Raw genomic sequence first — 22,527 nt, forward strand, 5'->3', positions numbered from 1 at the left:
GAATAATCATGAAATAAGGAGGATTTCTCTGAACAATCAGATAACACAAGTACTTAGAGCAACAGCCTGGCTCCTTTGCAGTACTGGCTGCAGGTGTATGAACTGGACTGCACCCTCCCACTGTCAGAAACCCTTCAGGATCTGCTGTCTAGGCCAGTAGAGTACTTTGAAATGAACCTTAATCTAAAAAAATAACATTTTACTTTGCAATTCTATGTGTTTCTCTTTGCAATTTACCTCTTCTCTTCAATCTGGATGGTCATTCAAACAATTATATATGCCTATGTGTTCCTACATACAGTTACACACATGTGTACACACATGCACACATGCATACACACATGTGCTTGCATACACACACACACGAGTGCACGTGTGTACATGCACACTTATCTGTGTATCTATTTAATTCAAGTGGAAATGGAGCCTGGTGAACTCTGCTTTGAAATCCTCTCAGGCCACCATTCCTGTTTCTGAATGTCTATTTTTAGCCAGGACAGAAAACTGATTCAAACACACACTCTTCTGGAGAAGTCATGAGTTCTGTAGTGTTTTAGCTAAGGGAAGTCTCTGAGAGACAGAACTGTATTGGAAAAAACAAAGTCCAGAATAAAGTATGCCACAAAATTCTTGATGAGTGTCAACTGAGCAGGGCCACACATATAAATCTTGTATGCTGTGTTTAAGGAAAATAAAAGCTAAACTTAAAAATAAGGAAGTGGATAATATTGAAGAAATGTTTCCAGCAACAATGTAAGTAGTTGTATTCCCTAGCAGTAGTAAAAAAAAAAAAGAATTAATTTGATCATCTGAAACCAGAATTAAATACCCCAGAGGAAAAGCATTTGTATACAATTTTAATATAATCTGAGCATGTAAGTTTAAACAGCCTGGATTGGTCTTGGACTTGTTATCCACTGAAGATGACCTCACAGTCTCCATCTCATGCATGCTAGGCTTGAAGGCGCTTTCAGACACACGGATAGAGTCCAGACCTTCATGCACAGCCTACAACCTGAGGCCCCACAAAGCCATTTTAAAATAGATAAGTGATGAGAAAGAATCCTATTATACTCATGGATAGGCTATCAAATCTTTCTTACAAAATCAAAGGTCAGCTGATACAAAATCTGAAAAATCATGGCTACTTTTCTTTAGATGAGACATGAGATATTAGAGAAATTGGCATGTTAGTATTTTGGGTTATGTTTTTACCAGGAAAAAAATTCCAGATTCATAAGAAATGTCAATTTGAGCTTATAGAGTGGGCATTGTTTCATCTTTTACATCTGTTAAAGAATTCCAGTTTGGCATGACCCAAAACAATTTAAACTCTGATACATAATACTCTAGCTACTAAGTCAAAATCCAGAGTTAGTGGGATTTAATAACACCATATAGAATCAACACCAGTGGCTCTCATATTGTTTTGATCCACTTTAGGATAGATATTGAAAATATCTGTGCTCCAGAACTTGTGGGAGTAGTTAGGCAATGTCTAGTTTGACTTAAGGCTCACCCCATGAGAGGAAACCTTTGTCCAATACTGCTTGGGAAACCAAGAACCAGAGACTTGAATGCTCAGAGACCTAGGGTAAAACCAAACACCGCTGGCCTTGCAGATTTAATGTAAGGAGGATGCTATAACCTAGCAAGGCATGTGCAGAATATTTGTATGTAACTGTAGCTTTTTCTAATACACATCTACAATTCCTGTATTTGTACAGTTAATGGGAATTATTCTGCAGAAATTAATTGTGACTGACAGTATTTTGTGAACTGGCTATAAAACTACAATAAATGATTGAAAAATGCTTTATTGATATCAATAAATTTGGTATTGCTTTTTAATTTTTGTATTATATTTTTGAATTTATTTATTTATTTATTTATTTATTTATTTATTGGTTTTTCGAAACAGGGTTTCTCTGTATAGCCCTGGCTGTCCTGGAACTCACTCTGTAGACCAGGCTGGCCTCGAACTCAGAAATCCGCCTGCCTCTGGCTCCCAAGTGCTGGGATTAAAGGCGTGTAACACCACTGCCCGACATATCTTTGAATTTAATATAAATGATACTAAGTTGTGAGAAGATTTAGCAAATTTATTTAATTTGGATAGACATAGCTGGGAAATTAATAAATTGTGCTTCAAAAATCAACTCTTTAAAAATGATGACTTAGTTTATCAATGTACATAGGAATATTAAACAGTTAATTTGATAGTCAACTTGGTTACTAGAAAAATTTGTATTTGAAGTGATTTGATACTATAGATCTATGGTTTTAGCAGTTAAACTTATTAAACCCAATGACATTAATTATTTATGATAACATTTAGCATCAAAATTGTGTTGTCAATATAAAATATACATTGGACATTGAAGATTTATAAAAAACAAAAAAGGCAGAATGCTTCATTATAAAACAGTAAAGTAACTCAATGACAAATTCTTGCCATTGGGGATAGAATTGTCCTAGAAATAATTAGATAGCTATCATGGGTCAGTCATCAATCACCTTTCAATATATGGCCACATAAAATATCATGTTATATATATATATATAATATATATATATATATATAATTATATTAAATATAAGATATATAATGTATTACATATAAGATATATTACATATATTGGTATATATGTGTAATATGTAACATATTGCATATATATTAGTGTACATATACTAGTGTATATGTGTAACTTATTAAGTAACAATTGATAAGTCAAACTTATATTTTTCCAGTTTTAGAAAAATGATGGAGGGTAGAGCTATTGGAGGTTGAACATAAAAAATATTAGGCCTGCTGTTGAGGTGATTGATGGCTAACTCATGATAACTATTCAATTATTCTAGTGCACTTCTATCCCCAATGGCAAGAAGTTGCATTTGGGTTACTGTGCTATTGTCCAAGTTCTAGGAGTAGGTTCCCAACTTACATAATAGAGAGGCCAACAGTGTTGGGTACTCTCAGCTGGCCAGCCTACTGCAAATTAAATGTAGTGACCATTGGTAGTCACCATGGAGTATTCATAGTAAGGTTATATATATATATATAGATATATATATAGATATATATAGATATAGATATATAGATATATAGATAGATATAGATATATACTAATGATATAGATATCATACTAATGATATTCTGTAAAAGTTGATGCTTTGAGTGTAAAAAAAGTATTAGGTGTTTAACATTATTTAATAACAAGGAATAGACTTATGATTTTCAAGTATCTTCAGGGAAACCTTGCAGTTTCAATGATGAAGGTGTACTATGAAGCTGGAAATGAACCTCTGTGAGCTGCTCTAAAAGAGACCTCAGCTATGAACTAATATTTGCCTTCTTAGAATTCAGGTCCCTCACATCCATGCCAGTGGAATTTGAGAACTGCAGAGAAATGATGTACTGTGTGACCCAGTTTTGTAGGACAAAGGGTTCTCATTCAGGATCCCCAAGCATCTTTCATAATATATTTATCTTCTGCTACTCCTAGAGTGCACCTCCTTGCCTATATTAAAATTGCTTCATGAACATTTAAAAAAAATCATTGGAGTGTTTTGAATTTGAAACAAAATGCTTAAGATGATCCAGTATCTAGTTCCTATAAACATTTTTTATTACCTCCTTCACCAATGAGAGGGAATACAGCAGTGTAGGATCTGCATCTACGTTTACATCTATACTGTGAGGATGGCCAATGTCCGTCCCTAGATTTCAACAAGGTCACGTATGATAGTTAAGCTTGTTACCCTAACTAAATTGAGAATCAGCATGGAAACACACCTCTGAGTTTATCCAGAAAGGTGTTTTTTAGGATTAACTGAGGAGGGAAGACTCGCCCTGAAACAAGAAGCTATTATTCCAGGGGCTGGCATCTTAGACTAAACAAAAAGAAACCAGGGAGCTGAGGAACAGTGTTCATCTTTCTATCACTTGGCTGCTAATGTAGTATGATCATCTACCTCCAGATCCTGGGATCACACCATCACTGCCATGGTGGGCTATAATCCCTCACACTGTACTCTAAAATAAACCCTTTCTCTTTTAAGTTACTTTTTGACAGATATTGTTGTTACAACAACATGACCTAATGCCTCACACTTTTATAGTTTCATAATGCTTTTATGTAGGTGGCTGGAAAGAGTGGAGCTCGCTGTTTACCCCTGACATACAGCAGAGCTTGGTGTCTACTCCAGCTGCCAAGTACTGTCGTGAGAGTCCCAGGAAGAAAATTTCCCTGAGTTTCCTGTTTTTAGCCTCCTATTCTAGCAGTCACTTCTGAATCTTGGGTATGATAATTCTTACTCAGTATAGTTGAATAGGGTCTTGTTTGGAATGATCAGAATGGATGTTCATGACAGAACAGATAACTACTGATACTTCAGAGTAGAGAAGAAGGACCTAGGAGTTGATAGCACATAATTCAGAATCCTTGGGAGATTTTATAATAACAAAGGAAATAATACATTTTCAATTAGTCATCATATTCAGCTGAAAGAAAACTTAGAAGACATTGATCCCCAATTCTTCAGTTGAAAAAAAAAGAAAAAGAAAAAGAAAAGAAAGCTTAGGGGCCAGAGAAGGTAAGTTTTCTGCCTGACGTCATTGGCTAGTGAATGACCTGGAAAGTCTAGAACCAGGTACCTTCTCTTTATGTGCTTGTTTCTCAAAGTATGTGAGACAGTGGCACCACAGCCCCTAGAAGCCTGTGTGAAATGCAGGGACTTCTATTCAACTTAACACACACTTGCTGAACAATTACTGCACACTGAGTACTGTGTGAGGTGTGGAGATAGTCACATGTAATGCAAGGAACAAGAACCTCAGTTTAGTGGACAAACTTCCAGAAAACATCTACTTAGAAGGCGAGGACCTATCGTCTCTTTTTGGAAATGTCCTGTATACAGAGATGCCTCGTCAGTCTTCACAAGTGTCATTTGAATGGGAACTTTCCACACCTTGTTCATAACATAGAGGTTGCTGAGTGACAAGCGTTAGTTGACACATAAGAGCTTGGCTTCTTAACCTTCTGTATTCTTGGGCCTGACCTCTGGGTTTAGAAAATCATTCCTGTCCAGTTTCCCCATATTCCCACCATCTGCCCTTGCTCTGAGGGATGTAAACCCTAAGATGGTTTTGATGTGGACACTGTGGTTAGCTGTCTTCACTGGTATGTCATCCCTCTGCATCTGGCCCAGCTGCTGAGTGACAGCCTGGTCTCCTCTCTACAGGATGTCACATCTTCCAACCGCCTGAGTAGTTGTGTTGAAAGATCTCTTTGAGTTTATCTTGGGTTGAAAGTTATATTATCACTGCTTGGGCTGGGCCAGTACCCAGCTTTACTTTTGTACTATTCCTGAGACTTGGAAACAGATAAAAGAGGAGGAAAAAAAATCAGGAAAAGCTACTTGATTTTTTTTGTTGTTGCTGAAAGAGATTTTAGCCAAGAGTTGATGAGAGAAAGGGAAATAAAGGTTTCAAGGTCTCTGGCTGTGGGTCCCAGCAGGGAAGAGTGTCTACAGGAGGACAAAGAAGGGGTAATCTCTTTGTTCAAACAGTAGTGATGACAATGATTATGTTAGCCAGCATTATTCAGCTCCTAACGTGTGCCAGGCACACTGTAACCTCTGACATAGGAAGCATTTTATTAGTTAATCTAATTTTTATCATCCTTGTGACATAGATACTTTCTTGGTTAAGTTTTATGTCAACTTGACACAAGATCGAGGCTTTTGGGAAGATGAAACATCAACCAAGAAAGTACTTCTGTAAGATTTGCCTATAGGCATCTTCTTGATTAATGTAGGAGGGCTAGCCCACTGGGAGCAGTGCCAACCCTGAGCAGATACTCCTGAGTCGTATAAGAAAGAAGGCTGAACAAGCCATGAGAAGCAATTCAGTGATCAACATTCCTCTAAAATCTCTGCTTCAGCTCCTGGTCCCAGGTTTCTGCCTTGAGTTTCAGACCTAATTTCCATCAGTGATGGAGAGTGGCCTGAGAGTTATAAGCTGAATGACCACACTTTCCTTCCCAAGTTGGCTTTGCTCATGGTGTTTTTATCATAACAACAGAAACCCTACTATGATGAATACTGTTTAATTAGGACAGCTGGAAGAGGATCCCAGAGGATGAAAGAAAAGGAAGACATACACCTTCAACTCAGAGAATGCCAAGTATATAGAAAACAACATGCTAGGGTTGCTCATGTGTTAGGTGAGAGGGTAAATAGAAAGCACAAAAGCTTCTATTGGTTCGGCTCTGAGTCCTGTGCTACTTTTAACTTGCTCTAGTCTCTTCTCCAACATGCTTTATGGCAGTGGTTCTAAACTTTCCTAATACTGCAACCCTTTAATACCATTCCTCATGTTGTGGTAACTCCCAACCACAACATTATCTTGCTGATATTCCATAATTGTAATTTTACTATTGTCGTAAATCATAGTATAAATATCTGATCTGCAGGATGTCTGATATGCAACTTTCAAATGGGTTATGATCCACAGGTTGACAACCACCGTTTTATAGCCTTAACAAGTGTAGTCACTGGAGAAGGCAGGGTGGGTCTGGAGTATCTCCAAAGCCCATTTCCACACAATTGTCATGACTTGACCCATAGGAAACTCTCTGGAAAAGCCCCATTCACAAGCATGTCTTCATTTGATCAGTCATATAATTTCACAGTGACAAAGTCCTATGACACTGTTTTTTTTTTTTTTTTGAAAAAAAAAAGTTTAATATATTTGCCAATGATAGCAATCCCAGCAGGGCCAAAAAGTTCAAAGAGGCATCTAAGTAAAAAGATGACCTCTGAACCCTCTGACGTAGGGAGAGAGGAATTTCGCATGAGAGGAACTGTGTATACCCAGGACAGCAAGCCCATATTTCTTCTTTCTGGCACACTATGAAGCCCCACGACAGCCGAACATGAGGCAAAGACACAAGCATCAACTTCTGCGGTGCTAGGGGCAGGCAAACACATTCATGGAGGCCCTTGGCAAACAGTAGCAGAATTCCCACTCTTAGGACCTCTCTGACTAATCACCTAGGGAGTGTGCTCACAGTGCACTGACTTCTGTGGCTGCATCATCAGAGAATGAAGCCTGTATACATTTAGTCCATGAAATTGTCAGAATAAATGACAATGACACCACGCTGCAATGTCACAAGGGAAGCAAGCTGATATCCAGAACAGCCACATTACATCATTTAAACTATTTAAGTTTTTATGTTTTTTTTTGGATTTTTTTTAAGACAAAGCAATGTTAGGCTAGCTGCTCTGAGAAAATAACACAGGTTACTAAAGTCAAGAATGAAACCAAGGATGCCATTACTAATGTCACAGAAGTGAGAAGCACAACATGGTAATAATAATAAGAACAACGATGTGCCGACAACCTGAAAAATCTACACAGAAGGGACAGACTCCAAGGAAGACACAGACTATCCAAAGTGACTAAGAAGAAAAAAAGTTAAATAGATCCATAACAAGTAAGGATGTCAAACTAGTAATTTAAAAACTCTTTAAATGGATTTCATGGTGAATTATATCAACATCTGCATGAATGAACAGAATCCCCTCGCAGGTTTCCAAACAAAGAAATACTTCCCAATTCATTCGAAGAGTTTGGTATTAAGCTCATATCATAACTATGAGAAGATATCACAAGAAAGCTAGAGATTAATGTAATTTATAAATAAATAAAGCAAAATCCCTCAAGAAAATGCTAGCAAACAAAACTGAAGGAGCAGATGAGATGGCTCAGCAGATAAAGGTGTGTGAGTCCCAGGACCCACATGATAGAGGGAGGAGACTGATTTCTGCAAATTGTCTTCTGACTCCCATGTGTACACCTCTCCAAAAATATAATTAAACAATTTTAAATATTTAAGAAGAATGCAGGCAAATGGAATCTAGTAACATACATAAGTGAATTATTATATATTGTGACCAAGTAGGAAAGTATTCTGCGAAAGACTGTTTGATCAATCAATGAAATATAGTGCACTAATAACAGAAGAACTAACAAAATCCCACAATCGTCTCAGTGGACACAAGAAGTTATCTGGCAAAGCCCAGTATCTTCACATAATGAAAACCACACATGAAAAGAGGAATGAAGAGGCAATATTTTCTCATCTTGATATAGGGCATCTATTTAAAAAAAAACATGGCTAGCATCAAATTGAATGGTAAAAGACTGAAAAGGAGAGGCTCTGACACATCACCACTTCTACTTGATAGTATATGGTGAGTCCAGTTAAGGCCAATGGGTGAGAGATGGAAATAAAAGGCATCCATGAGGAGTAGGAGGAGTAGGAGGAGTACGCAACCCAAAATTGCAGATATCATCTTACAGATGGAAAGTCTGAGGGAATACACACACATGCACACAGACACACACACACACAGACACACAGATACATATTTATACATATATGCACATACATATCGATATGTACACAGATATACACAGACATGCATACACATACATAGACACAGAGACAGATCCAGACATGAGGCACATACATAGACACAATAGAGCTATGGAACAAAGTCAACTGTATATCTCACAGAGTCTACAGAAACATAGAATCCATTTATAGAAATGAACTGTTATCTTTATAGAGCAAAGTGAATAATCTGAAATTAATCCAATGCCATAGTATTAGTAGAAACATAACTAAATACTTAGAAATACTTTTTTTTCTAAAAGGGAAGGTTGACTTGCACAACAAAGTCTAAAAGGCTATGTAGAAACATTAAATAAATGGAATGATGCCATCATGTTCACAGAACAGAAGATTTAATATTGTTTAGATGGAAATACTACACAAATCAATTAAAAGACTGATAGATTCAATGTATTTACCAAAATTCCACATGGTTTTTGCCAGTATGCATAAGGTTAATTTTAAGATAACCTGGAAACGGAAATATACAGATTACAGGGAAAATATTCACTGAAAAAAAAATCATCCCTGAAAATGTGATGGCCAAATGTTATTTATCAAGTTTACAAAGTATGGTTCCTAAGGACTCAGTCAAGCGCTAGAGTAGCTGCTGCTCTGACAGTGCTTACTGGTTGACTGTAGGGTTGTCTGTGGCATTTGGTGAGCCTAGCCCAGTTAGTTTTAGAGCCTATAAGAGCAGAACCTGAGAACAACAGTGTGAGCAGCAGCTTGAGTTACTCTTAGCACTTCAATCCATAGATTTTGGATTTGCTAGTCCATAGTCACATAAGCCAATTTTCTGCAATATCTATCTATCTATCTATCTATCTATCTATCTATCTATCTATCAATCTATCAATCTATCATCTATCCATCCATCCATCCATGATCTATGTACTGTTTCTGTTATCTGCTGAAACAGTTCTGAACTGAAACCACTACTGACTGTGGTTCAGAGAACTCACTTCCTGACACCAAAACTTCTTAGAAACTTACAATAAAGCAGATTCTATGAAACTGAAATAAAGAAGAAACACATTTCAATGAGAGTAGCATTCCAGAAATAAGCACATGTATTTATTTCAATTGGTTTTAAGTGAGATCCAGCACAATACAAGGGGTAAAGAATTGCCTTTTCAACAAGAAAATGGTATTTGAATTATTGGAACAGATATACATGATGACTCTGTACTCTTAATGGCATACCATATGCAAGAATCAACTCAAAATGGAGCAAACCTAAATGTAAGGTTGAAAACTAGGGACTGGACGGCTCAGTAGTTACAAACAGTGGCATTATTTATCCTACAAAAGGACCAGAGTTCAATTCTCAGCACCCATCTGTCTATAAATCTAGTTCCAGGGGATCCAACATTGACACAGAAAATAGCAATTAATGTTTATAAAGGAAAAATAGATTATTTTTTAAAATCTAGAACTATATGTTAACAATACGAGAAGAAAAGATTCAAGAAAAAAAATTGTTGTAAGCATATGTTAGACAAAGTTTTCTCAAAGGTATAAATAAGCAAGCCTGACAATTTAGTTTATAAAACAATTTTAAGAATGTACTTTAAAAAACACTACCAAGAAAATCTGAGAATAATGTACAGAAGGGCAGAAACATTTGATGTCCTATATCTGAGAAGGGCACATACACAGACTATATTTAAAAAAAACTTGTAAACAAAAAATGAAAAATAAAATTCTCAAACAATGTACAAAGAATTTGAAGATTTCCCAAAGACATACAGATATCCAATAAGTACATGAAAGATAATTAATACCATTAGTCCTTAGGAAATGCAAACTAAAGCCCAGTAAAGGACCACAGCCACCAGGATGGCTGAGTTAGGTAGTGAACAGTTAGACAGATGATTGATAGATGGATGCATAGATGATATATACATACATAAAACAAATAAAAACAAATGTGAGAGAACATCAAATCTCTTTGCTTTGTTTGCTTGTTTATATAAAATGATTATAACTCCTTTGGGAAACAGCTTTCCCATTCTGCCAAAATTTAAACACGTGATCTTCATATATCTCAAGAATTACACTTCCAGGTATGAACTCAAGAAGCTGAAAACACACATGCCCCAAACCCTCGTATATGGCATTATCCTGAATGAAGTCAGAAGCAACACAATGTCCAACAGAAAATAAATAAATAAAATGTACTGAAACTATATAGTGGAATACTATTCAGTCACAAAAACTATGAAGAATTGGATGTTATAATGTGGTTAAACCCCAAGCTATTCCACTAATGTCAAGTTAACACAAAGCACAAATACCGTGTAGTGGTAATGATGGCTGCACAACTCTGACTATGCAAACAAGGAGGTATACACTTTAAGGTGCTCAACAAAATGGTTACTTAGAAAGAGAGGAGGGAAAGCAGGAACCACCCCCACACACACTGAAACAAACAAACAAGAAAAAATTTAATAACAGTAAAGAGTTCACACGGGTCCCTCTGTGCTTTGAGACTCAGTACTCTAGCCTGGCATGTAAACAGAACCTTAAAAGTTGCTCATGAGATCAACAAGGTTCTGGTCCCAAGGAACACTTTTCCACCCAAGTTGACAGTGATGGGCAGTGTGAAGGTTGTGGGTGTTGTGTTTCGGTGAAGGCAGGAGACACTGCTTTACGAATGGGAAGGACAACAGTGACAGAAGCCTTTCAGAGAGAAAAGAAAGCAGTCTCCTGGCCACAGCTTGGCTCCTCTCAGCTTGGCTGTCATATTTTTGTTTTTTTACACACCAAACAGCATTTCGAATATTACTAAACATCTATAGTATCAGATTTTCATTATATTCCAATCATTATTTATGAAATTTCTCATATTTTAGAGGAAGATTCTCAGCCAGAATTTCACATGGCTGAGCAAGATTTTACAACCCATATTAAGAGCTATCTATCTGTTGAGCTGCGACCGCTCCACAAGTTAGAGTAAGGATGCTCTATCCCACAGAACCACAGAAGGCAACCTTGGATGGAAAGTGGGTCTTACAAGGGTCAAGTCAAAGCAACAATGTGGGTCTAGCAGCGTGCTACTGATGCTTTCATAAATGGAGGCCATTTGGAAAACTTCAGGGAGAACACCATGGGAGCAGCAAGCCCAGGCTGAAGCAGTGCATCCATGAACCAATGAATGTCATCAACTACTGGCAAGTCCTGGGAGAGTACAGAAATCCTTCCTCACAATACCAATCCTACAGATGACTTGACACTGGAATTCTACCCCCCAAAACTATGTGATGATACTGTTTTAATGACTCCGCTATGCAGTTTATATCACTCGGTTACAGATGACCTATACTATTCATCGTTATTTAGAGGGTAAGCCTAAAATGTTTGTTACAGATATGCTCTGTGAAGCTGGCAGCAGCCTTTTAGATTTTTTTCTACGTGTCTTGACTCCATCAGAAGTCACACCAAGTGGCTGATTTCCATTGTCTAGATTTCTAAATACACTCTTGGATACTCAATGACACTTTTCCCCAGATGCATCTATCTCTACTGATGAGTGGCACGTGACCACACACTTCACATGCTTAGGTACATGCTTAGGTGCTGCATGCATTTAAGACTGGTGTGCTTGATGAAATTATAAAATCAGTAGCATATTCCATAATGATTAGCTATCAAATATGATCCCATGTCTATGTTTGAACGAAAGTCTTACTATGTCCCCAAAGTTAAGCCCTAAGTGAAATAAGTCCTTTTGGAACAATGGAGGAAAAGTTAATTTTATAGACCGAGAATAAAAATCATACAGATTATATATGTTTCTAATCCATGAGCAGAGTACTCAGCCACACAGTAATGATTAAAATAGTAAATTATGATAGTCCAAGCTTTCAATTGTAGACAGCTAATCTTGCACACGCATTTTTTAGGGGGAGGATGAAGGTGCATTTGTCAGTGTGGATACATAGAGCATCATTATCACTTGGCAGTTTTAATGGCTTGATTTATATCTTTTAAATCCTTAGACAGTATGAAGCCTTCACCACGCTCATGCTCCAGAACCTGTGCTGCCAGGGGTGGGCTAGGGTTTAGCAAATAGCAGAGCTAAAGCCTGGGGTGATAAACAGAGTCATGCAAAAATCTCAAACTTGTTTCTCATCTCAGCCAAACCACCATCCTGAAGCCTTTCTGTTTAAACCTGAATGGTTGCTCCCTCAGGAGGAGGGACTGGAGTCCTTCTGGGCTGCAGGCTTTTGTCTCTCCCTGGGTCCCACCTCCTGCCTCTCACTCTTCTGATGTTCTGGATGCTAGGTTGGTGCCTTGGATGCTCATTTTATTTTATTTTTAGTGACTCTGACTGTGCTACTTACAAGTAAACTAGTAAACTGCACACCACTTCTATTTTGGGAAAAAGCACAACTTCAAAAAAGGCTATCCATATTATCCTTAGTGCTGTGACATCCCTATGGCTCTTATTTTGTTTATTTCTGACAGCTTCTGGGTTTGTCTGCTCACTGGGGACTCTGAGGGCACAGATGGGAACTACCACCTTGCCTTAGAGTTAGTATTAAGAACTCTTACAGAGTAAGTGCTGGTTGTTGAGAAAGGAGGCAACACCTTGGGTTTTTAAGGGAAAGAAATAAAGAGTACTAGGGCTGGGCCTATGGCTCAGCAGGCAAGAGGGTTTTCCATACAAGCATGAAGAGCTGATTTCAAGTCCTCAGAAGCCATATAAAATGCCAGCTATGGTTGGGGGTGTCTGCAACAACTGTACTGGGGTAAGGGGTCAAGGAGAATTGTTGGGACTTGCTAGTCACCAGCCTAACTCTAGGTTCCCTGTCTCAAGGGAATAAAGCAGACACTGGTAGAACCGGACATATTCTTCTGGCATCTGCACATACACTTACTTGTACACACTAAGTAAAAAAAAAACAAAAACAAAATCACAATGCCAACTAGAATTTCTGAAATGATAGAGATTGAGGTGGAAAAGGCCCTGCTAAGTTTCAAACTTGGGTTGAAGAGTGTTAGTTAAGTCGACATGGCTGACCTAAACAAACATGGCAGCTATATATGGTGCGCTATATTGTTGACTAAACTTAGTAGACTCTCAGACAGCAAACATGAAACACAAATGTCTGATGACAACACTTCCATTTAGTTGGGGTTCAATGTCTTTAGTGAACATCAGACTCTGCTTCAGGTATATCAATTCTCAAAGCTGCTAGATTGTCTTTGCTTAATATTAAACCATGAGACACTGGGTTCACCAGAAAAATGGCCATCCAGGAAAAGCTGACATGCAGAAAGGAGGACACGTCAGCACTTAAAATCCATAGGGATTACAAAGAAGTAACTTCCTTATGCAAAAGCAACAGGCAGAAAGTCAACAGCCCTGGGCAGAACAGTAAAAGGAAAGTCAGTGAACCACAAAAACCATCCTGTGACCGGATTATCAGCCACATTAGAAACACAGATTAATATGAACAAATAACGGACCTGTGTGGGAAGCGGTTTTATGGCATGTAACAAAAGTTTTAATCTTTGTTTAAATAAGACTTCAAAAGAATTCCATATACAAAGGAATTGGTGAGACAACTTTTTCAAAAAAAAAAATGTCAGTGTCAAGAGATGCAAGGGTGAGTGGCCAAACTCCAGACTTGTTCTGAGGTCAAGCCAGTCGTATTTCAGATCTCAGCAAGCAGAATGCAATTAGCACTTGGTGATTTTAAAGACTCTTTCACAGTTGCCTTTAACTGGCTGATGAAACAGCAGAGCAGTGTGGCTGAAGGCCAATGTTTATTTTTACCCAGTACCTATTTTATTAATGGGATTGTGGGCCACTGGGCCTCCAGGTACACAGCACTGCACTAAAATGCCCCACTCTGTAATTAAGTGGTGCAGAGGGGATTAGACCAAGCTAAGTGGCTGCTACTTTTCAGCCTGGTGTGGTCCAGGCCAGGCATGCTGAGGCTTTCATGGCAGACCTGGTAAATTCTACCTCAGAAGTCTACAGACTATGGGGTTGGGGGTTTCCCTGCAAAGCAAGAGTTTGAATAAATGGGTCTTTCTCTCCAAATAAAAATATACATAAAGAGAGGGGGAAAAAGCCCTCCTCAAGTAGATGTTTCTAGAGTGAAAGATGAGAATCTCTCAGGCAGAATAATAAACGCATCAACAATAGCATCATTTAAAGAAATGGAATCCTTAGACTCCATTATCAAGGGACTTGGATGGAATCTAACTTCCAGGGGACTCTCAATCCAAGATGGGGCTCTCCCTCCTCTTTGTGGGTTAGAACTTCAGCTGCTGAGTTCTTTGAAAGGAATAAAAAATAAAGCGATCAGCTAATGTTGCCCTGTGCAATAATTCAAAGCATCAGAAATGCTTGTAGAATGTAAAACAGACCCTGTTAGCAGGAGGAAAAAGTCCCTAAGCCAGCGTTCTATCATTTTTTGTTTGATTTGACCAAATCCACTGTTGCCACTAACTGTTAGATTCATTTAAAAATAGTAAATGTAGGAAGAGCTTTGCTTTGATCAGTCAGATTCATGATTGCCAGGCTGGAGATTACTGCCAGAGCTAGTCTCCTGTGGGGCTTCACATCAGAGAGAAGCCAACGGCAACAGCATCTGGAAACACAGTGTTCTGGCCCAAACACAGGACAGCATTGCCTCTGCCCAGAAACCTACAGAGAAATGCTTAGAAATGACAGAGCGTGGAGATGTGGAGTACTTACGAGGATCCTGGGCTTGCAGTCGGAGGAGGCCCTAAAGAAAGGGGAGAACAACAAAAGAAACAGTCTGGGTAACTGGAGGCTGAGGGACATTGTCATCCAATGACAGTGGATATTGCCACCTGTAGTGGGTTGTCTTGTATTCACTATTTTGCCCTTACTTCCCTTCACCCACCTCTGTGAATCAAAGTGTACCAGTGAGAACATGCCCATCTCCCACAGAACAGGGTCTAAAAACTACTCAGATGAATGCATAACTCCGTTTATAGAGTAGCCCCTGCTCCTTCAGGAGGTTTAGTGACTTCATATAGGAAGGTACAAACATTTCCAACCCCTCTGGGCAATGGGTACCTGCACTGAGAACTAGATGCCACAAGGTTATGGAGGAGGGGAAGTGACATCAGAGAGAAGTGGCCTCTAGTCCTCTGCTGTTTTAGAATTATGTCACTCTGACCATAGTAATTCCCTACTAAGTGGGTTACTTATTTGAAACTAAATACAATGGCACCAAATACAATATGGGTCTCAATAAGTGTCCTCATGGACTCTGCTTGTCCTGACACAATGTACCAATGGCCTATGGCCAAACCACTTGAAAGCTGCTTACCAAACTTGACAAACAGGACTCCAGTGGTAGAAACCACTTTCTTGCCATTTGTTGCCACGCACTGGAAGTAACCAGTGTCTGTGGTGTCAAGGTTTCTAATCCGCAGCCGAGAGCCATAGTTGGTTGCCCGGAAGGAGATTCTACGAGGTTCTTGGACCACAGGTGCATCATTCTTGAACCAGCGGATACTGGGAGGTGGATTCCCAGACACTTTACAGTGCAGTTCTGCAGTCTGCCCCAGGGATGTTGTGATGTTATTCATTGGCTCATCAAGGGTTAAGTAAGAATCTGTGGACAAGAAAAGAAGAGGCAATGAGAGGAGCACCTAGCTGAAGAACACCCCTATTCCAGGGTGTCCCTAGGGTCACAATGAGATGGACCAGTACATGGAGAAGGAGAAGGGGTAGACAAGTGGCTGCACTTAATAATACGCTCTACAGAGCCCGATGCTGGGACAGAAGAGTGTGGCTGACCAGAAAATAAGACCCAAGCATTCACCTGAGTGTATCCCACTCAGGGATAGCCAGTCATATTCTCTCAGACAAGGAAAGATAACATTTTGAGTTTTGGATTATAAACAGATTTTAAAATTAGTACATGTTCCTTACTGAAAATGATAATATGGTTAAAAAAAAGAAGAGAGGAGAAAATAGAGACAAAGAACCAAAAAATATCAGTTTAATTAAAATCTTGCCACCTCTAAATGACACATTTACAACCTCTGACAACGTGTTTGTTTATCTTGGATAAGAAAGAATCAAAGTCTGGAAAAAACAAGAGTAACACAATTATGTCCACACCACACTGCACAAGATCAGGAAGTGTACCCCAAACCTTCTTATTGATAGTATAAAGTTCATGGGGACCAGATCACTACCAGACAAAGGGGTAATGGCACTTTCATAATATCCCACATGTGAGCCAGAACAATCCATGTTGTGTCATCCATCCATCCATCCATCCATCCATCCATCCGTCAGCCTGTATGTCCATCTATCCATCATCCATTCATTCATCTGTCACCTACTTATCTAATCTGCCCATCACATATTAATTCAGCATGTAATTTTAACTGAAATGAAATTGACTTTCTGTGTAACACACTGAACTGAAACAGACACACAAGTACTGACAAATGTGTACACCTGTGTAACCAGTGTCCCATCCAGAGAGAACATCAACACCCCAGAAACTGTTCCCAAATCCTTTGTTGTTGGTTCCAGCTCCCAAACTTTGCCTCCCACCCCTCCCCCAGGCAACCACTGTTCTGATTTCTATCATCATAGAAGCAATCTTGCTGATGTCAGACTTTCACATAGGTGGAATGATAATGCGATTACATTTGCATCTGACTTCTTTTGAGATGTGTTACATTAAAATTTGTAATGAAATAAGTTTTCTTTAAGCTTGCTCTTCAATAGTGTTTAGAAAACAATAAATATTCTAAAATTCATTTACATCAGATACATCATTTTTAAACTTTAAGTTCAATATTTGAAGACTACTGTTCATCTATATGACTTTTCTTAGGTTTCAGGTGCCATGAGTACCCATTCGGGGGTGAGTTATTCCCTAACAGACATTCTCTTTTCTCTCTGTCCCTAGCCCCAGTGGAATTCTGTGCTCTGAATATAACAGTCATTGACATCTTCATTAGAGCAACATGATTAGCCATAAGAGAGCCTCAAGCTTAGGGTCAAAGAAGAAGACAGCAGAGAGAATCCTTAGACGCCCCTCCCCCCCCCACCGAGATTCTAGTTACCTCTCAATATACCATGATTAAGTCTTGATACCAAGCTCTAGCTGAATGTGTAAATTTAAATTACTGTCTGTGGCCAGTAGCTACTACTGTGTTGGACACCACAGAACACAGTAAATTTGTTGAATTTAATGGAATTTTATTGGGAAATAACATTTTGTTTCTTGAGATATTTAACTGGATAATTTAATTACCCAAAAAGCCTATAAAAGGGACTCATAAAAATAAATGATTATTTTTCTAAAAGTTTGCACTGGAAGATTGGGACGGTGTACGCTGCTAAAGTTTCTGCAGCTTCACAGGGCCATGGTGCCCACCTGAATGACTTTTTATCACAGATATAGTAGGACAAAGTTTACCATTCTCTCTTGTTCCAACCAAACCTTTCATCTCAAACTAGCAGTACTCTCTCCAACAGTATCAGGAGTCCATCAGGGATGGTGCTAGAGCATTGCTTTTTTTACATGCATATTCTGATCTCTATCTTGGAGCATGTTTCTCTAAGCTGATAAGTTATGTATCTATCAATTTATCCATCCTTGGCCCATGGGTGTGACTGTGGCTGGATATAGTCACATGTGTTCCTAAGATGTCTGAGAGATGCCCAGGAGGTAGAAAGGACTAATTAATAACTCCATGGGGTACCATGGCTTAACACCCTCAGTGGATTAGGATACTTTATAGACAGAAACTTGGAAAAGCCACTATACAATGTCCATATAAGCCTCGAAGCTGATACTTTACTAGGTTCTGGAATTTGATTGGCTGTGTTTGAATATTCAGGTGTTCATTCTACTCCCATGCTTATCTGTATAACCTAGGGCAAGATACTTAAGTTCTTTGTACATTGGTATAACTAACTAAAAAAAAAAAAATGAAACAGTAACTAGGGTCCCACCTGGGAAAGCTGTTAAAGGAAGATTAAAATTAAGTTGATTGACACATGTGTAGTTCTTAAGTCAGGGTTTGCTGAAACCCAAGAGTAGAAATGTTAACTTATGGTGTTGTCCTGGACAGTGATTTCGGTGAGAGGATTTTCACAGATCTTCCCTTCCTCTATCTGCCCTAGTCCTGTAATGTCTGGGTAAGAAGTAGGAAAGGCATATTAATCACAGTTCACATTGAAGAAGAGGGTAGTATGAACCAGAGGGTAGCTGACTAGCCTCTTGTTCATACTGTTGGCTTCCCAATGTACCGGCAGTCATGGCCTTCAAGTCTCAGGCTTAGCCAACACTACATGAAGTCCAACTGCAGCAGACACAGACTGTAGTAAAGTTTGCATGCCAGGGATTTGCTGCAGTGTATCTCCCTATCTTTTCAAAGAAGGAACATGATCACCCCCTTCCTGGGGAGAAATCTAGAGTCACAGAAGTCAATTGACTTGCCCAAGGCTTATTGCCATACTGGGCACAAATCCTACCCCTCTACCTCCCTACTTAGCACTTCTACTCCATGGCCTGTATAGACAGCAGAGCCCACGGAGGCAGGACACACACACTCTTAGTTGGCCAAGCCCTCCTTGGCTTCAGGTAGAACTGTCTGGGAAGGGGTCTGTGCTGAGGCTAGTGTTTCAGTTATCAGTTTTGGGAAGACAAGTTTATGTCGGACTGTTCTATGTGCTATTTGGTAAGAGATCTATCTACGATGGATCACCTCTCTGTGAAAGCACTAGGGGCCCACATCATGTGGTCAGTGTTTCTCCAGAGCGACCAAAAGAACCTAAATGCATCTCTATGTTCACTAGTCAGATAAAATATAGATTTGATTGTGACTGTGTAGCTTCTCACCTAAGGCCCAAAGCTGGCAAATGCTCTGTTCAGCTCAGCCAAGAACAGAAGTGTCAGGATGGATCTCAATCAAGCAACACAAAGACACTCTGTCAGGCGTAAACTGACAAAGCATGTCGCACCCTTCTATACTTCTTATCTTTACGTGTGTGTGTGTGTGTGTGTGTGTGTGTGTGTGTGTGTGTGTGAAGGTGGAGCCTGTCTCAGCATGTGGGTTTCACAAATCAGACTCTGGTCATCTGGTTTGACAGCAGGTACCTTTAGCCACTGAACCATCTATCAGGGCCCCCCCCCCCGACTCTCTTAACAAGCCCTCTCTGTGGTCTATTTTCTTCTAAGAACTTTCTGTGGCTTCATGTGTCATACTAGGTGACTAACTCTGGGCCATGCCCACCATGCTTGAGGTGACCACTGAAGACTATTTGTAAGTGGCTGGAGAGGAAGTTGTTGAGACCATAGGATCAAGGGCTAGTTCTGTCACTAACAGCCATGAGAACTGAGTTGTAGTGGGGACAGAATAACCTCCTCAGGGATTTGATTTTCTTATCTATTATCTGGGCCCTTAGAGTTTCCTCTATTTGGGGCAATGTATGTTTCCATAGGATAGACACAGAGCCAGTGCTGAACTTGAAAACCAGGCAATAGCACTTGGCTTCTAAACCTTTCCCTGATTGTAGCACATTGGTGCCAGGAGCCAGTGCCTCTGACAATGCATGCTTGGACAATGGGTCATGTCCCATTCTTTCCCCTTCTTCCCTAGACTAGCAATGCTGGGATGGCAGGTGACTAGCAGGTGGTTGTGACTGGCCTGGAGAGAGGAAAAAAAAATCTAGTTCCACTAACTCCACCTTATCTCTGTGTTTCTGAGCAAACCTGGGCAATGAGGACAACGGTGATATACTATAGAGGCTAACACCTACCTGGCACTTACTGTCCTAGAAGACATTGTTATGAGCATTCTACTCATGAGACACTTAAGGCACAGAGCGGTAAGAGGGCTGTCCATGACCACAAGACAGCAAGCAAAAGTTAAGATTTGAAACGAATGATTTCAGCTTCAAAGTGCATGCCCTACGGCAGAAGGTCTCAACTAGACGAGTTACGAGGTGGTGTGGGAATGAGAGATGGGTCTGGTCATAGAATGTATTCATGTATAAAATAAAATAATAAAAACAGAAAAGTCAAAGCTCTTGTTCTCAGGGTCCTTACATACTCTTCAGAATACTGAAGGCTCTGAAGAGATTTTTTTTTTTGCAATTTGTTTAATTTGTTGAAAACTAAAATAACCCAGTAATTAATATAAATGTCTTAAAGAAAAAGAAACTATATTCTAAAGATACAATAGTGAAGAGTGGTGCCATTCTAACCTGCTGCTGGTATGTTCTTTGATGTCAGATCAGGGAGCTACCTCTTGTTCCAGCACTCAGTGGGTTGAGAGGTATTGTATTGATGGAGAACAATCTGGCCCAGTGTCCTCTTATCACACTTCCCAGATGCTCTCCCCTGCCTGTATAGTCTCATCTTCTGGGAGGGTCTCTTGGCAGGCTCTCAAGACAATGGTTTAGTTTTAGCATTCCACTCCATAAGTCAGAGAGCAAGGAGTGGCTACAAGAACACGCATGATGTATGAGGTCAAGTAACTGAATGCAGGGCTTATAAAAAACAATTGGCAACAGTAAAAGGTTTCTGAACATGTAATGACCAAAAGTTAATTCAAAATCAATCATAAAACAAATCAGAGGTGTTTCTGGCAGCCCTTGTCATGACACGTTGTGTAAACTCTCTGCAGCCTTGTTTCTGAGCGCACAGCATGTGCACTCTGCATTGCACATGGCAGGACACAACATAACTCCAATAAGGGCCCCCTTAAAACCACGGCTCATATACAAGATTATCAGCTACATGGACCGCAAAGCTCTTACTGTATAGGCAAAGCTTTCTGCTCTTATTGAAACAGAACAGTTGGGCTACATAAACCAAAGACTTTTACTATTTTCCTAGTTTCATTCCTCAGTATGTAGGTTATCAATTTAGTTTGCCTTTGGACTGTTAGAATGCTGTTCTGAAAGCTTGCTGTGATATAGTGTGCCATTTATGATTGAGCCGTCCACTAACACTTGCTCTCTTCTCTGAGAGCAGCTGTGAGTCTGTATTAACTGCTGCCCTCTGCATAAAGACACCACTCTGATAAGGACTTATAGTGGCACTGATCTGTAGGTATATCTGTATTGAGAAGGTCATTAGATACTATGTTCATTTTGCTTACTCCTGGTGCCCATGAGCGCTCCAGCTACAGGTTCTGAACCAAAAGTAAAAGCACCAGATATATGGTTTTGTCTGTGGAGTGTGTCTTAAATACAAGTGGAAAGAGATTGGATATTTCTGTATTGTTTATGGTACTGCTGTTGTACCCATGGACAGATTTCCAGGGTGGTTGCTATTATCTCTTGTGAGGTTCACACTTGAGGAAAAGTATTGAAGACTCTTCTTGGCCAGCATACTATATAATGCCTTCCAGAAAGAGGAAAGCTAGCCAGCAAGGAAGAAGTTTCCAGGAAAGTACCCTGTTGGATTTTCCTAAGAGTATATCAGTAATGAATATACTCTTACCATCAAGCTCTGGTGGGTATCCAAGAACATGGCAAATAGTTGGGATCATTTAGAGGGGGGTGTCCTTGAAGTCTCCCTGACCAACAACTCAAGGGACAGCATCCCACACCCAGCACTGGCCTTTGTGCTTGGCAGCCTATGGCTTCTGGGTCAAGCATTATCCCCCATAGAGCAATTCCAATCCAAAGCTACTATGTGTATGTGCATACACATTTATAGATGAAGCTTAGCTTTCCCCAAACTTAGCTTTTCCCCAAACTTTCCTTTCTATCTCCCAATACTAAACCTCTTCCCACAAAGTTAAGAAGAAAGATCTTAAGAGCCAAAGTTCTGAGAGGGCCAGAACTAAACAACATCTTCTAGCAATGATAGGACCATTGTATCCAAAAATCTCATGATTGCCATGGTTACTTGTGTAAGACCTGCACAGGATCAACCCAGTCAACACTCCAGCATGCAGCAGTAAATAGCTTATGAGCTCTCACTGCTAGCTAAGCAGCTATTGACATTCTCAAAGAATAAAAGAACTATATTAAAATAAACATAGTCTATCTTAAGTCATGGTTCTATTGCTGTGAAGAAAC

The 22,527-nt window shown here is 39.5% G+C and overlaps 1 protein-coding gene across 1 annotated transcript in view; it reads right to left on the bottom strand.

Annotated features, from left to right (window-relative positions):
* The window catches only part of Ror1 (receptor tyrosine kinase like orphan receptor 1), a 350,188-nt gene that overhangs the window by 98,332 nt on the left and 229,329 nt on the right, over nucleotides 1–22,527 (bottom strand). Inside the window, exons 3-4 of the mRNA XM_028778770.1 lie at nucleotides 15,788–16,075; nucleotides 15,184–15,214 (exon numbers count right to left, since the gene is read on the bottom strand). Of these exons, the coding sequence (XP_028634603.1) occupies nucleotides 15,184–15,214; nucleotides 15,788–16,075 (319 nt within the window). The remainder of the gene's footprint in view (nucleotides 1–15,183; nucleotides 15,215–15,787; nucleotides 16,076–22,527) is intronic.

The sequence above is a fragment of the Grammomys surdaster genome, unplaced genomic scaffold (genome assembly GCF_004785775.1).
Source record: "Grammomys surdaster isolate TR1022 unplaced genomic scaffold, NIH_TR_1.0 341, whole genome shotgun sequence".
In the NCBI taxonomy this organism is placed as follows: Eukaryota; Metazoa; Chordata; class Mammalia; order Rodentia; family Muridae; genus Grammomys; species Grammomys surdaster.